Source organism: Sinocyclocheilus grahami, unplaced genomic scaffold, assembly GCF_001515645.1.
Source record: "Sinocyclocheilus grahami isolate Dianchi unplaced genomic scaffold, SAMN03320097.WGS_v1.1 scaffold211.1, whole genome shotgun sequence".
Lineage (NCBI taxonomy): Eukaryota > Metazoa > Chordata > Actinopteri > Cypriniformes > Cyprinidae > Sinocyclocheilus > Sinocyclocheilus grahami.
In genome coordinates, this window is record NW_015505390.1 from 263,313 (window position 1) to 290,851 (window position 27,539).

The 27,539-nt window shown below is 35.7% G+C and overlaps 1 protein-coding gene across 1 annotated transcript; it reads right to left on the reverse strand.

The window, feature by feature from the left end:
• Positions 1–2,803: 2,803 nt before the first annotated feature.
• On the reverse strand, positions 2,804–25,890 carry LOC107595953 (acetoacetyl-CoA synthetase-like). Its single transcript, XM_016286554.1, has 13 exons — positions 25,736–25,890; positions 23,841–23,954; positions 20,863–20,985; positions 20,662–20,743; positions 19,078–19,228; positions 16,808–16,888; positions 15,105–15,229; positions 8,894–8,958; positions 7,290–7,412; positions 4,434–4,547; positions 3,614–3,739; positions 3,033–3,102; positions 2,804–2,873 (listed from the first exon to the last, which is right to left on the reverse strand). The coding sequence occupies exons 1-13, from the start codon at positions 25,884–25,886 to the stop codon at positions 2,804–2,806; spliced, it is 1,395 nt and encodes a 464-aa protein (XP_016142040.1). The 5' UTR covers positions 25,887–25,890.
• Positions 25,891–27,539: the final 1,649 nt, after the last annotated feature.

Sequence of the window (27,539 nt, forward strand, 5' to 3'; positions counted from 1 at the left end):
TCTCTGTTGTAAACAACTGCTGAAATAACATTACTAGCGCAAAATTATTTTAAAATGATTAAAACGCAGCACATTTTCAAGCTTTTGATGCGAGCAGCTACAGCATATCCTCTCTCAGTGTCACAAAAAAGCATTTTACAGCCTACCGACCGACAGAAAGACAGACCGTGCAACAATTCATGCAAGATAAAATAAATTAATTAAAAAAATTACAGTAGACCAGAATAATTTCTTAGTTCTTTAATTAGGAGTACAATAAGTATTGATATACATGAAATACATGTATGCTCCTAGTGGACACAACTGAAGTGGTCCATTGATATACAGTATATAGGCATAATCTATTCATAACAAATATATTCTCAGCTATATTAGTAATCATTATTCACATTAAGCGATGTACAATTATATTATTTCAAAGCAGGAATATTGCATTAGCCATCGAGAAGAGAGCACCTTTCATTTACTAGTAATACACCAAATACATTTAATGTAATACAATAATAAGGACCTAAACAAAAAATATATTTCCAGTATTTCCATTTCCATGTATCCAAAAGGAAAAACAACATGGTAATAAAGTGGAAGAGATCTCCATGGAATGTTTATGAAATTGCCGAGTATGGAAAAATGAAAAAAAAAATTGGGGGACAAAAAATGTTTGCGACAAGTGGTAATGTACAGCGAAATCTACAGTGACTAACAATAAATAAGGATTTGGTAGCTTTCCTTATGTGTACAGTCCCAGACCAGGCAAGTCCTGTCAGCAAAACTAAGCAGATATGGGGCATATGGTGGCACAAGGGTGGGCATGAGGTGAAACAGATCCGTTCCTGCTTGTCTGAAGCGGAAATAAGGACTGATTTAATTCAAGCGATCTGCACAACTGCTTGCCATCTGCACCTCTATACCGAATGATTTCAATTTCAAAGAAATGAGCCTCTTAAAGAGCCCGTCCACAGTTTTGAGTTTTGTCTAAGCTTTATCATATATAAAAAGCTTTTTTTTAAAACTCTGTAGTGTGTAGTTTCTTTTAGGAAACCTAAATAGAGGTCTCACTGAGGTCAAAAACTTGCCCCAAAAATATGACCCATTAAAACTTGAAATGTACATCAATACTAGCCTGCAAGGCTTCTCTGTTGTAAACAACTGCTGCAATAACATTATTAGCACAAAATTATTTAAAAATTATTCAGACACATCACATTTTCTGGTATTTGTTGCGAGCAGTTGCAGCATATCCTCTCTCAGTGTCACTAAAAAAAATTATTTTCTGGATGGAAGCCTGCTTCTGTGAAACGTGTTGGTAAATATTTCTGTGATATGCATCATCAGTACATGTCAACCAGCTCGAATCTGATCCAACATAAATCGATATTTTCTATTTTTCATTGTGGTTTCAGATTATATCCTAGACATTTCGACTGCCCAGAATTTCTTCCCTTTACTCCTAATGCAAACATTATATAATCAAATAATCTAATATTACATGGTTAACTGGATTTCATGTCATTGCAACGGTCTTGCTGACTTTCACAACTTCAAACAACAAACAAATGCAGCTTTTTCATTTGTGAGCAGTGTTCTGATGATAAATGTATTGGGTTGAAACGTTATGGAGGAATGCCTACAGCGACAGTCTCTGGATTTGTGGATGGGACACATGAAGAAATGGACTGTAAGAGACCGAAAGAGACCAAATAGTCATTGCGAAGGGGCATCTAGTGTAGCACACAACATGCAGCCTTTATCTAAAAAAAAAATTGTTTTTTTTAAATAATTATTTATATTTTTCTATTCTATTTTTTCTATTCTATCCACTTGTTTTTCTTTGCGTGTGTGTATATGTGTGTGTATTATATATATATATATATATATATATACACACACACATATACATACACACACACATACACACACACACCTTGCTACGTGTACTGCGTTAGGCTAACCGAGACTTGTCATTTGCACTTATATATTGTTGCTCTTTTGTTAGTTTTGACTGCTTTTATTGTCCTCATTTGCAAGTCGCTTTGGATAAAAGCATCTGCTAAATGACTAAATGTAAATGTAATGTAAAGATTTTTTAAGTTTTTACAAAAGAGTTCCATTTCAAATAAATGTTGTTCTTTTGAACTTTCTATTTATCAAAATAAAAAAAAAATTATCATGGTTTACACAAAAACATTAAGCAGTTTCCAAACTGTTTTCAAGATTGATAATAATAAGAAATGTTAATAATAAGAATAAGAAGGAATACGAATAATAAGAAGAAGAAATTAATTTTTTTAATTCAAATTTTTTTTGTGTGTGTGTGCGATTATGATACTGTATTATTACTGTGGTATGCAACTGCAACCGCACGTTCTGGACTTGGCAAATGTCTTGTCCATCTATGTATAACATGATTGTTTATTTGCTTTTGTCATTGTGCAGCGTCCTTGAGCTTGGGAAAGGCACTATATAAATTAAACGTATTATTATTATTATTATTAAATCAATTCAGAAAGATCATGTGACACTAAAGACTGGAGTAATGGCTGCTTAAAATTCAGCTCTGCCATTGTAATAATGTTTCACAATATTACCATTTTAAAGTTTGTTTTGATCAAATAAATGCTTTCTTGGTGAGCTTAAAAAAAATAAAATGTACAGAACCCAAACCTTTTAACGATAGTGAATATTCACTAATAACCATCATGGTACCAATATATTGTATATTTTGAGAAAGATTAAAACCACTTGATGTTTTAGCCTGTTCTAAACCAGTCGACTTTTTTTTATCAGGAAAAAATGTGTATATTTATTTCTCACCAATGTTATAAATTTCTGAGCTCCCAAACCGAACACCATTAGGATTCAAGGTTCCATCACTGAAAATACAGACAGAACAAATAGTGCTTTATACCATTTAGGGGCATTACTAATCTCAGAGTATCATAATACAGTAACAAAGCAATATTATAAGTATAAACAAAAGAAGATTATCAAAATCTTCAATACAACAAAGCAGAACAAAAAGCAAGACTTACCTTCTCCCCAGCATGACGACTCCTCCCGTTTTTGGATTTATCTTACAGTAATCACCATGGGCCCAGACTCCTGAATGAGGAGATACACACAAATAAATGGATTGAGAAGGATGAACAAATAGTTATAGAAAGAAGCAGCTGTTGTGTATCTTGACCGCTGACGGCCTGAGAACGCTAATGATGCTGAACTGTCCTGATTGGCCTTTTCCTACATCTCCAAACCGACAGCAATAAGGCTTCAAGGAGATTCTTCGTGCTAACAAAAGCTGGCAGGTTCTTTTTTTTCCCCTTTTTGCCCTCAGAAATCATTTAATCAATACGCCAGAAAAGCTGCAGAGTCTTCTGAACAAACTGAAGCAGATGACTCGTTTGCTTTCTAAATCAGACAGAAAACACACTTCACCATTTAAGAGCTTTGAAGGAAGGCAACAGAGTGCATCTGTGAGCCTCTATAGGCTACGAGCAATGAGTCTGAAGCAATGCATTTTGCAATGATGCCTATAATATCTTAAAATGCTGCCTGTGGAGGCAGTTCACTAGATTTTGAAAGAGATCTAGGGTGATGTCATGTGAAGGGTTACCTGGGAAGGTAGAAAAGTAGGCTTTGTGGTATTTGCTGCCATTCTCGTCGTTCCAAAAATGAGTGGGCTGGCACGGGATGGGCTTCAAACACACCAGCTCCCCACTCTCACCCCAAACAGACTTACCTGAAATACACACCAAACACAACCGCTTTATTGAAGCAATAAGCTACAAAGGAAGTGTTTTTACCAATGTTAAGGGGTAATAAATTACATTTATTTAATAATTCTTCTGGCAGTTAATTTAGGTTCTTAGCATTATTGTAGGTGATGTTGTAAAATATCTAGGCTTTAAATAACATATATTATTTACATAATAAATGTACACTACCATTCAAAAGCTTGGGGTTAGTGAGCTTTTTTACTGTGAAATATGATTACAATTTAAAATAACTTTTCTATTTAAATACATATTTTAAAATGTAATTTATGCCTATGATTGCAAAGCTACATTTTCAGCAGCCATTACTCCAGTCTTCAGTGTCTCTCTCTGTCCTTCAAAAATCTATCTAATATGCTGATTTGGACGTCATATTATTTCCAATGTTGAAAACAGTTGTGCCACTTAATATTTTTGTGGAAACAATGATATATAGTTTTTCAAGAATCTTTGATGAATTTAAAGTCTTAGATAAAAGTATTAATTTCTTTTAAAAAAATCCTTCCGACACCAATATTTATATTTAACTACTTGTGAATCGAATCAAATCAGATTTCAGATCCCAAACTATTAATTTTATATTAAAAATAATACAATGAAATAAAAGAAGACCTCTGTGTCTTGACCATAAATCAGAGATAAACATGAGCTATATCTCACCTTCACAATTCCAGGACTCCACAGCCATGCCCAGATTTCGGGCCTGAATTTCCCCTCTGTAAACAGGCACCGTCATGTTCTGACCCAGGAAGCATGAAATGATGTCTGTGCCTCCTGAGGAAATATTAAAGATGTTAATATTCTATTTTGAAAGATGATCAAAATCTTCAAGGTAAGAAAATCTCACAGGTTTGTGGAGAAATTCAAAGACAGACAGATCTTTCGTGTTTCAGAATATCTTCAGAACAGATGAAAAGCTCTAGAAATTTAGTTTACTTTGTGGAAACTGAATGGATTTTTCATTAACTTGTTGGCATAATTTGCTGGTAGCTTTGTTATCCTGTCTCCATTTATATGGATCACAGTTTCTATAGTGCAGCCCTTCCCTATTGATTTGTTTACCAGACACAATAAAAGCAAAAGGAACAAGCTGAACAAAGGTGCACAAATATCTATTTGGTCCAACAAACTCAGGCTTTCTTCAGGAATGAAACTGGCTCACACAATACTTCACTACAAATATAAAATGCTTGTTTCGTAACCTCATCAGGGCTCAAACAATCTTTTTAATGGCAGAGAAAAAGCCAAAAACACAAGTAATAAGCCATCAGTGATGAGAGTAACTAAATAAAAGGAGTGACACTACAAAATTAACTACTTTTACATTCAAATTTGCCAATCACAAACAAATTTTTTCCAAAGTTGCACTTTTTATATTACATATTTGTGTATCATAAGGTCTGTTTAAAGTACCATTAATTGCATAGAAATTGATAATACTTTAGATAATCCCGAGTCTTCATAAGTGATAAGCTGAGCTCAAAAACTAGCCATAAATGTGGGTTTTAAGTAGCTTTCTCAGCAAGATTCTCCTCAAACCTTTGCTCATCCATGACAGCAGTTGACCTGAAAGAGGTGTGCCCCCTGTGGCAATGATGAGAAATGCAATAGGCACTTGTGTTATGAAGCGCATTGACATATTTTGAACCTAAACAATTAATTGTGTATATAATTATGCAGCTAGAAGCATGTGAATTCTGATACTTCAATGGAGTAATTTTAGGCCTATAGTTATGGAGTCACCCAATATAAAACTGAACCTACAACATATGTGAGCAGCTCTGATGCCAAGTCATTATAATGCCAGCACTGAAAAGCTTTTTCTTTTGCTTTTTCCCAAAAGAAAAAGCAAGACAATCAATATTTCAAAATAATGAGGTTTTGTGGAGAAAAACCAGGAGAGGCAGTGTTGGGATAGAGGTGGCTCTAAATAAAAATAGGTCTCAGTAATTGACAAATGTAATGGCTATAAAGTCAGATTATAAAAGAGACCGAAAACAGGAGAGAAATAAAAAGGGCAAAAGTGAAAAAGGTTGCTGGGACAATAGATGTGTGTGTTTATGTGTGTATGTGACAGATGGTAGCTGATATTGGGGGGTCTACTGGATTCAGGTGATTCTGGGTGGCTGAAAGTGTTAAAGCTTCCTGCCAGCTGCCCCTCTGCGCTCAGGAGTCTGGCTGGCACAGTAACAGGAGCGGCGGGAAACAAGCCTCGACACATATGCTCTGCTTGACATTGGGGTCAAGGTCAAATCTGCCTCGGGTTGGCAGAGGTCACGTATCTGAGGGGAGGTGGGCACAGCGATGATCCTAGACAAAGCAGGTTCTCAGTATTTCAGAGGGTCAACAGGCTATCTGAGCTCAGAGCTGAAGACAAAGGATCGTGTTGCTGCGCTGCTGTTTCCCAGCAGACATCTTTAGGTAGCCTGACATTTCAAAAACCTCTGGAGTCAAGAAACATCAGTCAAAGCCTTTTTCTGAAAAGTTATGAGGCTCATGTGCTCTGCAAACATGTCAGAATTCAATGGGATTGCTGTCATGGTATCAAATGTGAGCCAAATGGCAAATCAAAAAGCCTTCATGGCAGACATATGCAAAGAACACATCATAATCTATCACTCAATAAGACAATAAGATCACATTTGTCTACTTTAGATTCAGAATCTGAATTTTTTTTTTAACAAAATTCTAAAAGTTCATTGACTAAAATCTTTCAAACATTTACAATACAAAATCATAATAACCATAACCATATTAACCATATATTACTTAACACAGTAATCGCTACTACTGTAAAGCCATTATATTTTCCAGTAATATTCCATATAGTATAATATTATATAATATAAATGAGAAAAAACTAAAAATCAATATAAAAATCATAGCTACATATTCTGTTCAGTGAAGAGAATCATCATATTTGTAAATAAAACATGGTTATTGACCAAACCGCATCAAAGACCAGAACTACCCATTTTATATAATATAAAATGCAATGGAAATGTAATATAATAAAAGAGCAAAGACTAAAAATAGCATAGCTGTAACCTCCTTGTATTCCTTGCAATAACTCATCCAGGAACAAGCACTGCACATAAGAAGTTAAATAAACAGCTCTGAAAGGTTCATTGTGAATAACATGACTGTAGCAGGCTGCCGCTGACCTGCCATTAGAGCAAAGCTCATCTGGTGAAACCGCAGGGAGAAACTGGGCACAGGTGGTGTGTGAGAGAGACATGCTGCGAGACCCCAGTCACAAACACACACACATGCACACAAAATCAGCAGTCCACCACTGCTGTTAACGCTGATGCTAATTTGTTTCCGCAGGGCCCTGTAGGCATTAGAACACACACACACCGTACTATCAAGAGAAGAATAAAGAATGAAAGAGAGAGAGAGAGATGGATGAAGGAAGGAAAGGAAAATTAACAAAGTAAAAAGAAATGTAAAAAAAAGAAAGAAAGAAAAAGAAAGAAAGGAGGAAAAAGGCAGGTAATAGAATAGAATGCCCACCTGATATGGATCCCAGGAGCACATTGTTCTTAATACAGCTGTACACATACTCATAGCTCTGAGGCTTCAATGGAGATCCTGTAGAAAGGAGTGTGTGGAGGGTCTGCAGGTTGTGCGTGTTTGCTGTGAATAGTCAAGAAAAACTAAATCTATTAGTTAAAAAAAAAAAAAAAGCATTTCCTAAAGGAAATACTACAGCTTGCAAGACCTCAAAAGAAAATCAACAATAATAACCACATATATTTAAATTCCAATCTATGTCCATATATTTTCATTCTGTAACTAACATATTCAATGCTTTGTGAATGCCAGTTCATGTTGTCTTTAAAGATGAAGCTCTTGGTGTGTTTGAGGTATTGGAGGAGTTAGGGGATTTATTTTTGTTTTGCATGTTTTTTTGTTTTGTTTTGCAATTACCATAGCATGCATTTAAGCGGAATTTTGATATGCCCCAAATTCTACATTACATTATAAACAGTCCTGAAGTATAAAGCTCAGCTCGCTGTCATCTATTTAGACTGTCTATAGTCCGGAGGCAGATGGGTATGGCTCACAGTGATCAGAATTATGAACCGCGTTACGCTGTGCTGAAATGTATGCAGGCGACATGCCAGGACATCCGTCTGGGGTCCCATGTAAAGAGGGTCTCTCGCACCGGTTATCAGAGCCAGTGCCACACCCCACAGGCTAACAGGTGTCACTCTGAAATGTCGAGCAGCGGAGGGCCAGGAAGCACGTCTCTGACCCCCCAACACACAATCCACTCAACCACACACATGCAAAACTAATTCCTCCAATACCTCAAACACAACAAGAGCTTCATCTTTAAGGATGACATGAACTGGCATTCACAAAGCACTGAACATGAATATGAATTTTGTTCATATGGAAGTTAATGGCTACCAGCACTGTTTGGTTACCCACAATCTTCAAAATACCTTCTTTCGCATTCAGCAAACTCAAACAGGTTTGGAATAAACTGAGGGTGAGTAAATGACAGACTTTTTCTAATTGGGTGAACTATCACTTTAATTTAATTTGACTAAATATTAATTTAATGCAATATTAATTAAATTTAATTCATAAAGCACCAGTTACATCCAAGGTGTCAGGGTTTTGCTGGTTAGCATTGGCGCAGCTACATCTTTTTCCATTGACAGACATTCTTAAGTAGCTGTGCATTGAATTTCATTTCAAGTTGTTTTTTTAATCCCTGCATTGGAAACCACAGGTGCTCATTTTCAAATTGTCTCCTCATCAGTAGTACCGAGTAAAGACCCAATTTGGTGCATTTACCTCACAGATGCACATGAATAGTCAAACATGTGCAACAAAGCGCTTTCTAACAAGGTAAACGGTAGATTTGTAAACAAGCAAATGGTGTGCTAAAAAAATCTGAACATTAGGCCTTGCAGTATAAAATGTGTAGTGCTCGACAACATATTTGTTTTTGCAGCGGTATCAAAATTGATATTAAAAATATAAAATATCACTGGCATTGGTATTGACTACTGAAATACTGTATAGTGACATTCCTATTATGACAGAAAAAGTGAAGAAACGAAAGAGAGAAGACAGAGGGATTGTAATTCAATGCAGCTCACCAGGTTTCAGATTTCTCTCCTCCAACACAGACAGCCATTTCGCTCCAGTCCCAAAAATCGTGATTCTGTCAGCAGATGATAAAACAAATGGACAAAAATGGATGTTAACAATTAGGTGTATATTTTGAATGTATAAAAATAAAATGGCTTTCTTAGAGCTTGCAAAACCGAGCTGCAATTTAGGAGGTAAAATATAAAAGGGCAGCATCTTTAAGAAACCTGAGGTACATCTGTTTGGGAAACATTACACTAGGCCACATCACCAACAAACATGAAAACCTAATTTCCATAGCACTTTAGATATCCGTGCTTCCACTATAGAACAAAAAGCGGAGCACTTTCAGTCAGTGTCAATGAGGTGGAATTGATCTAAATGGCCTGTTGACCTGCAGAGGCCTCGGTCAGCTATCTCTTGATGGATTCACTCGCGGTCAGAAATCAGGAGGTGGGGGGGGGGGGCAAATATCCAGTAGAGCTGACTTTCTACTCTAGAGGTTGTATACTACATGAAAATGCCTATTCCTAAATGCACATGGAAAAGAAATTATCCTAACCGATGTTTAACACTTAAACCTGGTGAAAACAGGATTTCTATGTACTCCAATGTTCAGAATACACCGCTCCAAGAGCAGCAAAAAATTGTCATTCAGAAATTGTCAGCATATTGACGACACAACCATGAGAATTAATAAAACACCCACAATCTGCACATCAAAAGCATAGAGCAACCACGCATTTGACATTCAAAGAGGCTAACCAATCACAGGGGATTTGCGTAAAGAGTGAAACATTTCATTTGGAAGCGGAAAATGGTCAGGTAAAATTAACCTATATTTTGCATTGAACAATTAATGTGAAAAATATCAAGAGCTGCACATAAATATAATTAAGTACCCATCTAAACTCATTTGTCATTCTGTTTTTCTTTCTCTATATTGTCCAAAAAGAGACGTCCCCAATGTGGATAGGTGCCATGACAATGTCCTGCTTGCGTGTGATTGGTGGCAGCTGGCAAGGCCTGGTTAGTAATGGGTCGTTTAGAATGTAGGAAGAGAATTGTATATGAAATGAAATGGAACGTGATTTCACAAGCAAGATATCAGTCAGGGAAAATGGGAAAACTTGCCAGAACCAATCTAATGCTATGACCAAGCACTGATCTTCCTTCCGTTTATAGCATCATGGACCTCTGATTTACTGCATAGTCTATCCATAGAATTGATCATGGGGTTGTTCATTTTTCTAATATTAAAGAAGTGAAGCTTGTCTAAATATTCAGACAGCTCATTTCGTATAAGCCACATAATTTTGGCCCCATCTGCACATGGAAAATTACAACTGGCAGATGAGACAAGCAAGTTTGGCCTATAGAAGTAAAATTTCAAGCAAATATATATAGGTGTATATCAGATCTTAACCAGATATTGACTAGATACTTAGCTTATTACCCAACAGGTTAGAGATTCAAAGGGGAGATCAATCAACTATCACCAATGAAGCATTGAGAAACGGCACTCAGATCCAGGTTTCTCCCAGGCTATCCCTTTAACTCAACATGGCAATGCTTTGTGAAAGACATTGAAAGTTCCACTGGCCCCAAATGTGTAGTGATACATAAATATTGTTATGTGGATTGTAAAAAGCTCATTCTTGACTTTTAAACCAGCGCAATTCAGGTCCCGGACGAGCCCCCAGTTATGGTAAGGCCCAGCTTAATGGTATATATCAAGATGTCCAATCCGGCTCCTAGAGGGGTACCTTTCACCAGAGTTTAGCCTGAACCAACTAATCAAGTTCCACTGGCCCCAAATGTCTACCAGACAGGTGTGCTGGAGTCAAACTTAGCAGGAAGGCAGCCCTGCAGAAGCAGAATTGGACACCTCTAGTGAAGTGACATGTGAAGTGAAGTGACATGTGGCCAACTCGGAATTAGTGCTCTGCATTTATTCCATCCAAAAGTGGGCCAGTGACCCCGAGTATGGGCCATTTTTTGCTGCGGCGCCCGGGGAGCAGTTGGGGGTTCGGTGCCTTGCTCAAGGGCACTTCAGTCGTGGTATTGAAGGTGGGAGAGAGCGCTGTACATTCACTCCCCCCACCTACAATCCCTGCCCGCAACCTTTGGGTTACGAGTCCGACTCTCTAACCATTAGGCCACGACTTCCCCTAAATTTTGTGGGGGGTGTATATCTTGACCTCAATAAAAGGAACTATCAGTGCAGTTAAGGAAACAAACTTATTAATTACAATAATTCAGAGAATTTAATGTCTGCATTCTTCAACTAATGTGCCAGCAAAGCTAGGTAGCTCCAGCAACCTAAGATAAGATTCAATAACATACCACTCTGGATTGTGGGTTCCTCTCAAACTATGGAGAAAGTATTGGGTCCATTGTCTTACACTTCAACACAATCCATTCTTAGTCTCTTCTGTCTTATTAAAGACCAAAAAATAGGAGCTATTTTTCCCCAACAATGACAAATGGGACAAAGGAAGAGTTGTCTATCATGACCAAGTTTCACAATGGCCCTTTGTCCAGAATACATTTCCCTTACGCATTTTCTTACATCTACATGGTCACCCCATCTACCTTCTGATTGAATATTGATTATTTGTAAACATTAAAACACAATTAATCTGAAAGGGGAGCAGCACAAGATAAAAGCTAATCCAGGATCAATCCATTCGTATGTCTAAAAATAGTGGGACAAAAGAGAGAGAGAAAGAAAGAGCATGTTTTATTCTACCTGGTCTGCAGAACAGGAGTAGATGGGCTGATTCAATCTGAAGTTATGAACTTTATTTGTCTCTATTTGTCTCTGTCACAAAGGCAAACGTCTACAAATTTAGACAGCATGATCAAATAAAGCCAAGTACACAGAAATGTTTCCCTGCGCACACTACACAACTGATTGCAGGCCTCGACTGAAGCGATGATCCCAGAATATATTGGGTATGAACTACGATCTGCAATTTCTGGATACAGACTAATAGATCAAAAGCATCAAGCTTGAGTCTTGTAGTGTGCACTAAGTTAAGAGGCCGTGCCTTAAAGGGGTCCTATTATGCTCTTTTACAAAGTCTTGATTTTGTTTTGGGGGTGTACTAGAACAGGCTCTCATACTAGGTTGTTCAAAAAAACATTATTTTTCATATTTTACATTATTACAACACCTCTCTCCCCAGTCTGGCATAAACGGCTCGAATAGTTCCTGTATCAAATGAAGGCCCGCCTTCTGAAATACGAAATGTGCTGTGATTGGTTAGCTGGGCCAGTGTGTGTTGTGATTGGCACCACTCGGCGCCTGGTCGGGAAATGTCACGCTCCTTACCATAGCCGCCTGTGAGCTTCAGTGTAAATATTGCGTCAAAATCAAATCAATTTGAGCGCAATTTAAACCCGGATGATTGTAACCACTCTAAGTTCGTCTGCCTTGGGAAAGCTAGCGTGTCTCCGACATAGTGATTACACTCGTTGCCTTCTCTAGTGCAGCTCAACCAGGTCTCGTCCCATTCGTCGATATTTGTGATATCACAAATCCCGGAAAATATGCATTGTAGTCCAAACGAGTCGTTCGTTGTGGTTTTTAAAAAGTGATTTCTGTTAAATAAAATATCTCCTTTTGAAGTGGACTTTGAGCGTTGTAACTTTACAGATCTTTTTTATGCTCAAACAGCAACATTACAGACTAACTAAACTTGAAAAAGTGAAAAAGCATAATAGGACCCCTTTAAACTAGTTAGTATTACCTAAAAGTAGCCCAATTTGATGGAAATGAAAACAAGATCTTCCTTGCTTTTTTTAAATAAAACAAGTTGCCATGTAAACACCCTCCTAGTCTAATAATTAAAAGGTTCAGAACCAGTTGAGATTGATGCTTCATGATGGAATGGAAGCAGCAAAAGATCTTCTGTATTGTGACAAATATTTGAGTGTAACAGATTATCAAAAAAGAAAAAAAATGTAGAGGGCACTTGGTTCTATCTATAGACTGTTGATTGGAATTAAAAGGTTGTGGGTTTGAACTACACTGAATGATGACGTATCCACTAAACTTAAAAATTAACCGTCTTTTCACTATCTCCGTAAACTCCAAATAGACCCTATACTGCCCAGAGGAAGAACTTAATTGGTGTCACCAACAGGACTAACTCAAAGCTAAACTCAGAAAGACAAATAAAAAGACTCGGATACAAACCTGAGCTGCCTTTTAAAATCAGGACTGTTAAATTTAACATATCCACTTAATACAATTAATATCTATATAAAATAACGTGATTAAAAACACAACACAGTTTAAGCATGCCCTCTGACCCATATGTAAATTCCACATTAAGAAATATTCATACAATTGAAGCAATTCAAATTTGAAGCTCAGCTGCTATCACAGGCAACACGCCTCGCCAAATCACATTTACTGAGAGCAGACCGCTCAAAAACAGTTCACACAGGATGCAATCTTGCGTTCAATATAGCAAGACTCAGTGCAATGGCATGGAACTGAACTCAAGAGGATTTGAGACATGTTTTTAAAAGTTGAGAAATGGCCAAAGACGCCACAGACTAACATTAAAAAGAAAAAAATACTGCATAAATGCTAGAATGCATGATGTGTAAATTTCAGACAGACTGACAAACTCAATTGCGGTGACCTGTAGAACTGTGATAGGCTTACATTGACTTCAGTTTGTTTAATTTCCAAATAATACATTTTTTGTAACATCTATTAAATGCTTTACTCGTTTGCCACAATGCTATATCTTGAAATTGACTCTTTATTTATGAGCTTTTTGCAATTAATATGATTAAATTGGCATTTCGCATACATTACCATTCAAAAGTCTTGGGTTGGTAAGATTTTTTTTGTTTTGCAAGAAGTCTCTTATCTTCACAAGTCAGAATTTACTTGATGAAAGATAAAATAAAACAGCAATATTGTGAAATAATATTACAACTGAAAAATATTTTCTATTTTAATACATGTAAAATGTAAATTATTTCTGTAAATCGCAAAGCTAAACTTTCAGCAGCCATTATTCCAGTTTTCAGTGTCACATGATCATTCAGAAATCATTCTAATATGCTGAGTTGGTACTTCTTATTATCAATGTTGAAAATTGTTGTGCTGATTAATATTTTTGTGGAAACTGCATTTATTTGAAATAGAATGTGAATGTCTTTATTGCCACTTTTGGTCAATTTAACGCATCCTTGTGGATTAAAAGTATTAATTTCATTAAAGAAAATTATCTTGCTGACCCCAAACTTTTAAATGGCAGTGTATTTAATTATATTAATTTGTATGCAATTAATTATATATTATTTTTAATTGATTGTCAGCCCTAATTAAAAATGTAAAAAAATGAATGCGTCTCTGAAATGAAGTGATTTAAGCAGCACACATGGGTCTGGTGAGTAATAAAAATGTGTGAGTGTGTGTATATTTTGGCTTTCCCAATAGCTTCTGCAAAAATGTCTCTATTTTCTTTCTCTTGGGAAGAAGCGAGACAATGAGAGTTAAGAATAGAGGCTTTCACCAGTAGCCATGGGAGCTGAAAATGATCTCTCTCTCACACACACACCAAGTGTGAATCAGAGGAACTCCAGTGTCTGTTGCACTTCGATCATTTCTGATCAATAACAGGTAAACTCTGAAAGGAACTCGATGCCACATTAAAAGTGGCCAATTAGACCCATCTCTTTAAATCAGGTTGTCGTGGTGATGTGGTGTCATTTACACAAAGGGCACAGCAGATGCTGGTGATAAGTACTGCCACACCTCGGCCAATTACAGCAGGGGCATGAGGGAAAAAAAAGGGACTGAAGCTCCTGACTGTGACACCTTCGTTATAGTGTGTCTTTCTCACACACACACACACACACACACACACACACACACACACACACACACACACACACGTCTGGTTTACTATCCTTGTGGGGACTCTCCATAGGCATAATGATTTTTCTACTGTACAGACCAAATATTCTATTGCCCTACACCTAAACCTACCCATCACAGGAAGCTTTCTGCATTTTTAGATTTTCAAAAAACTTTGTGCGATTTATTAGCTTGTTTACCCGTGGGGACCTCAATTTAGGTCCCCACCGTGACACGAGTCCCCATGAGTCTGTGTGTATTCAGGTTTAAGTCCCCACCAGAATAGAAAAACAGGTACACACACACACACACACACACACAGATTTACTTACCCCAGACGGTCTACAAGGTCCCAGAGCACATTGGCACTGGGAAGAAGAGGGGAGCCATCGTACAGGACCACAGAAGCCCCAACAGCTAGAGAGGACACCAGCCAGTTCCACATCATCCAGCCCGTCTGCATATAAATAAGAGAGATTGGGTCAGAGAATACATTTTTGTCCTGAGTCTGACCAGACTGGGTAAACACACCAACTACTCAGTAAAGTTTAACGAACAGTGTTCAAAATGGACCATATCATTTTGAATATCAAACTGGACTGCCCAGAAATTATGTGTATCTTCATTTTGCGAACCTTGCTAAAAGACATAGAGGAAAGAAAATACATTGCCCTAACGAAGACATAATGGCAAATTATGTTAATCTGATTTATTAATAAATGTCCCTATTGTTATTGGGAAAAATTCATCAGTGTACGTCATGCTAAAGTAGTACGTTTGTTTAAAATCTTTCATCAAAATGTAATAATGTTCTCTGCCTCTGAAATTACTTTTTCTGAAATAGTTTTTTCTATGTAATAACTAAGACTGTGGGAGTGGCGCACAATAACATTAATCAATCACATCAAAGACTAACACGATGAGTTCTATAATACCTGTAGAAGTAAGCAATCTACATGCTGCTAACATTCAAACGTTTTGAAGAAACTGATCCTTTTGATCAGCAAGGATGCATTAAATTGATCAAGAGTGATAGTAATGATTTTTAAAAAGTTACAAAAAAATGTCAAATAAATTAAGGAATCCTGAAAAAATGTATAATGGTTTCTATAAAAACATTAAGCAGCACAACTATTTTAAACATTGATAATAATAAGAAATGTTTCTAATCGGTATATTAAAATGATTTCTGAAGGATCATGTGACACTGATAAGTGGAGTAATGGCTGATAAAAATTCAGTTTTGCCATCACAGAAACTTCTTTTATAATATATTAAAATAGACAACATTTTAAAATGTACAATTTTTTCACAATATTAAATCCTCTCCTCTATAAATCCTCTCCCGTGGCCTCATAAAGTGTCCATTGTATGCGCACTTCAGAATCCTTTTACTTTACTTTGTCATTTAGCAGACGCTTTTATCCAAACTTTAAGAAAAAGTAATTAAAACTAAAAGCTAAAACACTATAAATACTAATATATATATATATATATATATATAAATACATTCAATATATATATATTATTTCATTTCCATTTTGTATGTTGAAGTACTGAAATAACTCAAAATAAATAAAACTTAAATAGAAAGCCTATATAGACATAATAAAAAAAACGAATAAAATGACAACATTACTACAACTGTAACTAAAACTAAAACAGATAACTAATACAAATCAAACTACATTAGTTTATCAGTAATCCTAAAAAAGAATCCGGGTGGAAGTAGTAGTTCATCCGGGTACTTTTCACCTATTGTTTTGCGAATACTATGAATTCGGACATACTACTCGCCTCACATACTGTTTTCGCAAACTATATACTGTAGTAGGGAAGTATGCAATTTCAGGCACAGCATTGGTGAGCACAAGAGACTTCAAAAACCATACTTTTGAAAGGTAAGGCATACTGTATGGTGCTTATAAAGATTCAGTCAGACAGCACAGCTACTTTTGAATAGATGTCATTGGAGAAAGATGCTGTTTTCCACCAAAATGGTATAGTTACTGCATCTAAGGCGGCAGATACATACCGTAGTATAATATATGATGACATCACTGTAGGTCATGTTGCCATGGAGAATGTGTTCTTTAAGATGCTGGATGAGAGTGCCCTGGGGAAAGGAGAACAAAAGGGTCAGACTGGTGAAACGGTCACAGTTAATGTGATGAACTACACCTGTGGTTACTTTGCTAGGACATCTGTGTGAACCTGAGGACAGCTGACTTCATACAATCATTACAAATCACCTGGAAAAATGGCTAAGAAAATAAAGCAATAAGCCCCAAGAATTCACGCTTCACGGGGCTTATTGCTTTTATAAAACGGTTATTCCATATACGTAGTTAGGTTGCACAAAATAAGACAGAGCAAATAAAGTGTAATGATATTAATAAAAACAGTATTCTTCCACCAAACAATGTAGTTCCTCAGAAACAGTTGTGGTTACAACAAAGTTGTAGTGGTAGTGTAGTCGTAGAGTACAACAGCTTCGAACACGGCTCAACCAATCAGAATCAAGGACCGGAATTATCCATTTTATAAGTAAAATTAGAGGTCTTCGATATCAATCAGAGGCGACTTAACACAAAGCATGTGTTTGTTTTTCTGAATCTCATGTTCTTCTCCAGTTCTTTCTCATGAGCTGGTGTTGTACGTTCAGAAGTATTCTGGCAGGCAGGGAACGGCCTAATTAACGAACTAAAGGATCAGCGACACTGCATGGATTTAAAAAAAACCCACACATTCCTTTTTTCTAACACCATGCGTCTAACACGTATCCTAGTGAAAGCATTAATTGCTAGCGTGTTCATTCATTCGCTAACAGCCATAACCCGACACGAGTACTGTTTTCATAAGAGCTCACTGAACATTGATCATCCATAGAGCGAGAAGAGAGAAACGTGGCTGCACGTGTTGTGTTTTCATAGACACAGCGCTCTAATTATCCAGCACGCCCCCACACATTCCTTTTTTCTAACACCATGCGTCTAACACGTATCCTAGTGAAAGCATTAATTGCTAGCGTGTTCATTCATTCGCTAACAGCCATAACCCGACACGAGTACTGTTTCATAAGAGCTCACTGAACATTGATCATCCATAGAGCGAGAAGAGAGAAACGTGGCTGCACGTGTTGTGTTTTCATAGACACAGCGCTCTAATTATCCAGCACGCAAGAGAGGCGTCAGACACAAATGCCGCAAAGGCTAAAGGGAAAATCGGTGAAAATGAAAACGCAGTGTTATACACACACTGACCAAGCGCATATGAAGTGTGATTGTGAAGCACAACAAAGCAAAAAGATCAAGCACTGCTTTTGCCTTCCCTGATTTTTCAAACAAATTTTCTGTGCAATGTTGATTTTTGAATTGAAATTGTGGGTATGTGAAGAAAGAATGGTTGATTTAGACTCATGTGGGCTACTGTGTCCCTAATGTTGGGATTACACAAGTAATGCATTCAGAAGGGATGAGAATGGTGCACATAATTGCTCATCCCAATTGCATCTGGTTTATGGTGTCAGGTTTTAAAATGGCCTCTTATTGCCATCTTGTGGTCAATATTGGTGATTCAAGAGATTTTGCGTGTGATGACCAACATGCATAGGAGGGATGTTTACAGAAATCATGCAGCAGTTTAAGACATATTTCTATATTCATATTTAGCTTTCTTTTATTTCAGTTTTAGTACTTTAACTGAAATAAAATGCACAGCATCATCTATTTATTCCTCTTTTCTTTGTTTTGAATTATATTAAAATTTTTGTTGTTGTTATTGGAATCTTTGTTTTTTTAATAGTTAATTTTATGTCTTAATCTGTTAAAACCTTTTAATATACAGCACTTTGAATTACCATCGTGTATGAAATGTGCTATATAAATAAACTTGCCTTTAAAAAAAAGTTTAAGTTGATTTTCAAGGAAACATTTCTCATTTTCACTTTTCAAGTATGTTTTTCCATCTAATATTTATATTTAATTTAAGCTTTATTTCAATGAACAAAAACAGTTTTTTTATGGCTTTAATTTTAAAAACATTGCCCTAAACCCTGTCTACGAGTACACACACACACACAATTTTAAGCAAATAAAATGCATCAATAAGTTCCTACATTAAAAATGAATAATTTAGCTGTTGATATTTGTACACCTGCAAAATGCTTGCATCTGTATTTTCTTTCCTTATACATCATGTTTGGCTCAGGGCGCTCGAAAATGCATATATCAAGAAGTAATTGCACAGAGTACAATATATCAAATTGGACTCTGCACAATGTCTTAGGTGCGCGCACACACTCACCCCAGCAGAATGCACCATGCACTTGGGAGCTCCTGTGGTACCAGAAGAGTACATGATGAAGAGAGGATGAGAGAAGGGCAGCTGCTCAAACTCCAACTGAGGGTCCTGATCCCCTTCTTTACCCATGGCCAAAAAGTCATCCAGGAACACACTGACAGAAAAAGTACAGGAGACAGAGAGTCAGGACTTAGGACTGACTGTGTCCTAACCAGACAGCACCACTTCAGATTTCATCTGAACATACAGCAGCAGCTGTCACTGAGAGAGGAAGAAAAACCCAACTGAAACTTCATAGAAACATTTGAAATGATTTATTCTGTCAGTTTAACAAGGGCTAACAAACAATTAACACGTATTGATTTAGCCAAAGTGATTTATAAGTGAAGAATGGCAAAATACAAGTACTTTGCATGCTAGATACGAAAAATGGATTTCACAGGATATTCAGCCATCTTAAAGGGACAGCACTCCAAAAATAAAAATTCTGTCATCATTTACTCACCCTCAAGTTGTTCCAAACCAAACCTAGGTTTCTTTCTGCTGTTGAACACAAAAGAAGATATTTTGAAGAATGTTGGTAACCAAACAGTTGCTGGCAGCCACTGACTTCAAACAAATACTATGGAAGTCAATGGCTACCAGCAACTGCTCGATTACCAACATTCTTCAAAATATCTTCTTTTGTGTTCAATAGAAGAAAGAAATTCATACAGGTTTGAGGGGAAAAAAAGATCATTTTTGGGTGAACTATCCCTTAAAGAATAGAGAGATTACAAATCAATGTGTGTTCGAAGTAGTAGCTTACAATTAATATAATGCAATTATCACGATCACAGGTTAAATATCAGTAAGGAATGTCCATAAAATACAACCAAATTTATATTAAACAAAGCAACAGATATTTAAATAGCAGGATTGAAAGGTTACAGTATGTAAACACTTAATAATAAATCTTACAATATAGTGATGTATTTTATACATATGTACACTAACGTTCAAAAGTTTGGGGTTGGTTAATTTTGTTAATGTTTTTGAAAGTAGTCTCTTATGCTCACCAAGGCTGCATTTATTTGATCAAATAATAATACAAAACAGTAAAATATTGTTACAATTTAAAATTGAAACCGTTTACTATTTTATTATATTTTAACATGTATTCCTGTGATGCAAAGCTGAATTTTCAGCTTCGTTACTCCAGTCTTCAGTGTCACATGATCCTTAAGAAATAAATTGCTCAAGAAACATTTCTTACCAATGTTGAAAACAGTTATTTTTGTGGAAACTGATACATTTTTTTATTAATTCAATTTGATTAATATCAAGTATTAATTAACAGTATTAAAAAACTGTACTGACCCCAAACTTGAACGATAGTGTATGTATGTAGTATATTACACCAAAAACTCTTAATCATTGCTTGTCACAAGTGTCATCTATGCTTTATGACTTTAGGTCATTACAAATGAACATATTTTGTCAAGTGAATTTAACTTGTACATGCAAATGTAAGTATCAATGCAATATATAATAAAAAGAAATATGATGTATTGAAATATGATTGTAAACACACATAGATGCACAGACCTGTTGGGAATCTTGGAGAGGTCAGTCTCTTGTCGAGAGCGAACGTATGGAATGACCACAACCTTCTTCAGGTCAGGGAGACCTGAGAGAGATGATGGGGGAAAAAACAAATATATGCAGCTCCATGAAATGCAAATATATCAACATAATAACATGATGGAAAAATCTAGCTTTGCGTGAGCTGAAATGTGTGCTGTATACCTTTAACAACATTCTGGAGTTTCTCCATATGGTTGTGCTGCTTGCCGTTATACACAACAGCTGCTACTGAGAATATCAACTTAGGCTGGATCTGAGAAATCCGGTCTAGAACTCCCTGAAGATGAAAAAAGACACATAAATGATAGAAAAAAAATACCTAAGGTACAGTACACACACACACACACACACACACACACACACAATAGGCTATATTGTTTAAAAATAAACTATATATACACACTATATAGTTACAGTTACAGTTCAAAACTTGGGGGTCAGTAAGAATTTTTAAAGAAATGAATGTTTATTCATTTCTATACAATGCATTAAATTGATCAAAAGTGAAGTGAAGACTTCTGCATTGTTACAAAAGATTTATATTTCTAATAAATGCTGTTCTTTCGAACCTTTTCATTCATAAAAAAGTCAGAAAAAAAAGTTATAACACTGATACTAAGAAATGCTTCTTGAGCAGCAAATCAGCATATTAGAATGATTTCTGAAGGATCATGTGACACTGAAGACTAGAGTAATGATTGTTGAAAATTCAGCTTTGCATCACAGGAATAAATCACATTTTAACATTAAAATTTTAATATTTCACAATATTACTGTTTTTACTGTATTTTTTATCAAATAAATGCAGCCTTAAAAAAAAAGAAAACATTAAAAAAAAATATTACTGAGCCCAAACTTTTGAATGGTTAGTGTACACACAATTGGCACATTGATTCCACTTAGCTGCAGTAATATGCTGTAGTACCCTGACTTAAGCACAGATGGCAGCAATGTATATACTGAGTTTACTTTTGTCAATAAGTATTGGTGAATCTATGTAGCTTTATCTGCTAGAGCCTGTCCTATTTACGGAATAACCTCAGCCCTGAGGGGGCTGTAGACTTACTTTAATCTCCTCATAGGAGTGTGAGAGAGAGAGACGCAGAGAGGCAGGAGCGAGAAGTAATGTGTGTGTATGTGTGACAAAATGTCTGACATAGCTAACAGGTCACACACACACACACACACACACACACACACACACTTGAAGACAGCGAGAATTTATGGTATCATGACCTACTTTTTTTGTACATGGGCGATAATATGACGGAATATTACACTTATTTTTTATTTACTAATTTTTGCTTGCTACAGAGAAACACACTTTATACATGAACACACACAGAACTGCACACCCTAACAGGATCAATACACTCCAAGTAAACTTCTAGGGTTTTACTTTACATAACACACACTTGTACAAAACAGACACACCTCTGTGAACACACAGTTATATTTGCACCCACGTTGAAATACTTAGAAAAAGGGCATAGTAGTACTGGAATTTATACAGAAAATTAAAGCCAGGGAGACATTACCACTTCAGTTCTTACATGTAGCTAATAATTTTTACAGATAAGTGTATTAGATTAAATATACTTTACTGTCCCACTAAAGGAAATTTGCTTTGGACTAAATGCACAGCAGCAACTCATAACATTCACAAGGGGATCTACACATATTTCAAAAATGGTTTTGCATTTATTTTATATATATATATATATATATATATATATATATACACCTATATATACACATATAATTTAATTTTTTTATTTTAAGTAAAAAATATTTGTAAAGTATTTCAGAACATATTTTAAAAATTTCAAATTATTCTATAATTTTATTATTATTATATAATAATCTAATATTTCTTTTTAATAAAACATTTTAGGATAATAAAAATATAAACTAATACATATTTTGAATTATTTTATTTATAAATTAAATTAAATAAAAGTTATTCTATGTATCAAAATTCCCTTAAATTGACTAATTTTATGTGGCAGACCATAAATGAGCAAAAAAAAAAAGCTCTCTCATAGATTTGGCTCAAGACATATCCGGAATCAGATAAACTTTTACTTGAGTAAGTAGTCACATAGTAGTCAACCACCCTAGAAACCAACTAGCATCGTCACGGCAACTCTAACAACCATAAAGCAACACCCTGGCAACCTTGTGATGTTGACTTTCGCATTGACAGAACACTCACTTTTTCAAACCAAAAATCTAGTTCATAATCCACTTTTACTTTTGAGAATGTCCTCAATAGAACATTTTGCCAGCTTTAGACAACTTCTAAAAACATTTTTTAAATCTGTCTGCAAAGAACAGCATAAAAACACTGTATCTGAATCATGAAGATATTAATAAACCAACCAAAATGTGTTTATAGAGTATAACTGTATAAATCTCTGTACCATACTGGTCATTTTCCTTTATTACTCTATAGGGACTTGTAATAATAAATCTAAGTGTGTATGTCACTGAAATGGCCCTCTCCCATTTACAGCCATTACAATTCAAAGATGATCAGCAGATACTGCAGATAATGGACCCAGTGGCAGCAGAATGATGTCAGCGGTTACACACACTTTTCCCCCTCTCACATCACCTGCATAAATTACTCACACATGCTTCCACAGTACAGGGTGGAGACATATCAAGCATCTGAACCTTCAAACGAACCTCCAGCTTCAGCTTGCCTGAACGACCATTTGAGTTTTAAATCTGCACACAAACTGCTCGAAAAGACTAATTACCCTTGCCACTGTATAACTGCATCCCTCTTATTCTCCATCTATAGCCAAGAATGACTGGCTGAACCCCAGGACTGAGACAGGATAGGGGGAGTTTGTCATTTCAGGAGCGCCTGTCTGGCTCTCAGAGTTAGGAGTCATGAAGACAAACAAGGACAGAGTAAAAAAGCAAAGAAAGAAAGCAGGAAAAACAGGTTAGAACACCCAGGCCTGATGCAATATTAAACATTGTGTTCGATTTTCTTGTATTTGGCTGAGTGTTGGCTTGTATTTCCTCATCCCACAACTGTCATCTGGGTGTCAAATGGGTGACTGAGAAAGCGCAACACAAATAGTAAGAGACAGACAAAATGAAAGAGAAAAGGAGATGTTGCTTACCTACGACCCTGTCTCCAGTTTTGATGCCCATCTTCCTCATAGCGGCAGCAAAGAGAGCGACATCACGTCTCAGCTCTCCGAAAGTCACCTTCACGATCTCCTCATTCGCCTCAGCTACAAAAAAAAAAAAGAGGAGGAAAAAAAAATATCACTTTTAGAAATCTCAAACATGTTAAAAAAGACATGACAGCTAAAAAATAAATAAGTAATAATAATAAGTTTTTTTTTATATATTTTTTTGAAAGAAATCCCTTTTTCTCACAAAGGCTGCATTTAAATATATTGTGAAATATTATTACATTTTAAAAGAATTGATTTCTATTTTAATATATTTCAAAATGTAATTTATTTCTGTGATGGAAAAGCTGAATTTTCAACAGCAGTCTCCCATAATCCTTCAGAAATCCCTCTGATATGCTGATTAGGTGCTCAGGAATATTTCTTATTATCAATATTGTTGAATAAACAATTGTGCTGCTTAATACGTTACTGAAAATCATTCATACATTACTTTTTCATGATTCTTTAATGAATAGAAAGTTTAAAAGAACATCATTTATTCAAAATATAAATCTTTTAAAGATTATAAATGCGACTGACACTTTTGATCAATTTAATACATCCTTGCTTAACAAAACATATTAATTTCTTTAAAAAATATATATATTTTGAATGGTAACGGTGACATAAAAATGTTGTCGTGTTCATTATTATTAAATCTACCTATCATTAAATCAGTAAATATCAGCGCACTAGCTTTAATGAGCAACCAGAGAATTCTTTGCCATCTGTGACTGTGGTGCAGCTGAGATATCACAGTCAACTCGGGTAATGTTTTTCATTACTGTATGTAATCAGTAAATGAAGTGTTACATTTAATTTGGGCTCCAGAGTCCTATGTAATCTACTTTTTCAGGTAAATGAGCCTCCCTGTTTCACGAAGACACAAACCAATGACGCAGGTACATTTCTGATAGATGCCACTTTGGTAATTACATCCGCTCTTTCCTGGACCGCATCAGGACATCCATCACAACATAAAAGCTCAACTACAGGTGCATCCCGCCCCTACACAGACACTAAACCCCCAAATCAAATTACAGATAGCATAATTCATTTAGTGTTACATTAGCCAGAGGCCATGCAACGACAGATTCTATCTATACAGATAAAACACATATGCACACAGTGCTGTTGCTATTTTAAAGTAGCCATTTGTGTATAAGGTCAGATAGACAATGGCTCAAGGTGGTCAGCAGAGATGCAGGGTCTTGTTTTGAATTGGGAGACGTTTGTGCGGTGTCTGGTCATGGAGATATATTGGTAATAAAATGTGCAATGAAAAGTTTAACATAAAAGATGCAATGGCAACCAGGGTTTGAATGCAGCTGATGCAGTTCTTAGATAAATAATTAAGTTAAAAAAAGATTTGTATTGCTTGAAAGTGCTTAAGGGTGCAGTTTGGGAATGTGGTATGAATCACGGTTAGCTGTTTTCATATGACCTGGATGACTGCCACTGAATTCAGTTCAGCTGAATTATACAGACACTCTGCCTAACGAAGCTTAAAACTTCAGATTTTCCTCATTGTATTCAATAGGGAGAACAAACAGTCAGACAGTTTATTATCACAAAATAGACCAGGCAGGAAGATCAGGATTAACCTGAAAGGGTGTATTTTGCAAAAGTGCCCTGCTTATTATTCAGCTACTTACCAAGCAAGTAAATAAATGCATATGAAATATTGATTTGAGATTAAATTATTTCATCATGTGAGATCAAAGAGGCAACGTGCTTACCGGGGACATGGTCATTTATAGCTTATACAAAATGTTGAATGCTGATTGAGCGCCGTGTAATAAACTTGGGTAGTTCAGAAATTGGATGTGACTTACTTGCAGCATAGAGAGCCACTTTGTCCTGGTCTTTGTGTTTGAGCAGGTTCTCTGCATAATTCAGTCTGCTGCCTTTGAACCACTCAGGTACATCGGATATCCTTTTAGACACATCAACCACCTGAAACAGAGAGTGAGCAAAGTCACACATCAGGTGTCTGATGGAGCACCTTTTAAAATGTCTTTTTTTTTTTTTTTTGCAAACAACTGTACATCTGTTTGAGACAGTGATATTTTAGTATTGTAAAAGTATTTTAGTATAATATTGTTTATGTACTTTTACGGTATTTATTAATATTTTGTATTAGCTTTTATTTTTATTTTTATTTAAAGTTTTAGTAATTTTGTTATTTTTTATATTTCTATTTAGCTTCAGTTTATTTTTATTTCAGTTTTAGTAATTTCGGTATTAATTTTAAACTTATTTTATTTCAGTTATTTGCCAATTTTCATTTAAGCTGGTTTGAAAGAAGACATCCTAGCTACCACCCCAGTATTTTGATATGGGCAAGCACCCTTCCCAATTATTAGTTAGTTTAACGACACAAACATACTGCAATCCACGTTGTCATAAAATTAACTAATAAAAGCATCTTTGAGTCAGCAAATAATCAAGACAAAGCATGCAGTAAAATTAGTTTAAGAAGATTGTACATCGATAAAAAGCCATATATAGACTGCAGATTTTGTTGTTTTATTATGTTTTACCCTATGACACTCCTTAAGTAAATCTACAGCTCTCTCAGACGGAAAAGCCCCAACACACCCTTTCAGCCAGAGATATGATATGAGCTTTAAATATTCCCAGCAGTAGTTCAGACAGTAGTTCTAAATGGTAATAAGTTCATAAATGTTTACTAGTTAGGACAAAAGTTATACAAATCATATGTGACTAATGAGTTTGTCCATCATGTCATCTATTGCAGGTACACCTCCGCAGAAATAAGACTGAAAACCAATCACAATGTGACGACGAATACATCATCAGATTTCTTAGTTCAGGTCCACACTAATTATTCATCGTCACGGTGACATCATTTTGTGGCAATGTGAACCTTGGTGCCACTCGTTACAAAACCGGAAATGACCAACAAAAGCATAAAACTCTACACATTTAAAATGTCTGTACATTTAAATTTGAAAAAAAAAAAGAAAAGAAAAGTTGCTCAATACAGTAAGAGTTCAGATGCAAAAGCCTCTAAGTGCCATCTGAAATTTTCATCTAAAATGAGCATTTTTATCAGGCTGCTATGTTTAGGTTCAGTAATTTTACTCTAATGGCAATGTATAGGTCCTTTTCTATGCAATTAAAGTGAAATAACTGAACATAAATATAGGAGCCTGATAAAAATGCTCATTTTAGAAGAAAATTTCAGACAGCATTTAGAGGCTTTTGCATCTGAACTCTTCAAATACATTACAGTTTTATAAATGGATCAATCTTAAATTATTGCAATTTTTCTAATATATATATTTTTATATTTAGTGTCAATTACAGTTTTCCTAGTATTAATTAAATAGTCACAAGTATAGCCCCTATCTATAAGATACTGGTGTGTAGCCTATACCATTGAAATGAACCATGCTGAAATTTCTTCACGCTTACTATTAAGATTTTCCATTTAACTATAAACTAGTGAGAGAATACTGGAGGAGGTAGCAACAACAACTACAATACATACTAGCTGAAAGCAAATAGTAGTTATCTAAACAACAGATGTGCATAGCTTCTTTATGCTATTGGGGGCACTAGTAGCAAAATGAATAATTAATATGTATGTAGGCTACTGTATCTTATGAACAG

Excerpts from the sequence above, each read along its gene's own strand:
- LOC107595953 (XM_016286554.1), bottom strand. The coding sequence starts at position 25,886 with ATGTGTGACTTTGCTCACTCTCTGTTTCAGGTGGTTGATGTGTCTAAA. Across the intron at positions 8,959-15,104 it reads GACCTTGTAGACCGTCTGGG|AATCACGATTTTTGGGACTG; the intron begins GTAAGTAAATCT and ends ATCTGCTGACAG. Across the intron at positions 3,103-3,613 it reads CTACTTTTCTACCTTCCCAG|GAGTCTGGGCCCATGGTGAT; the intron begins GTAACCCTTCAC and ends CTCCTCATTCAG.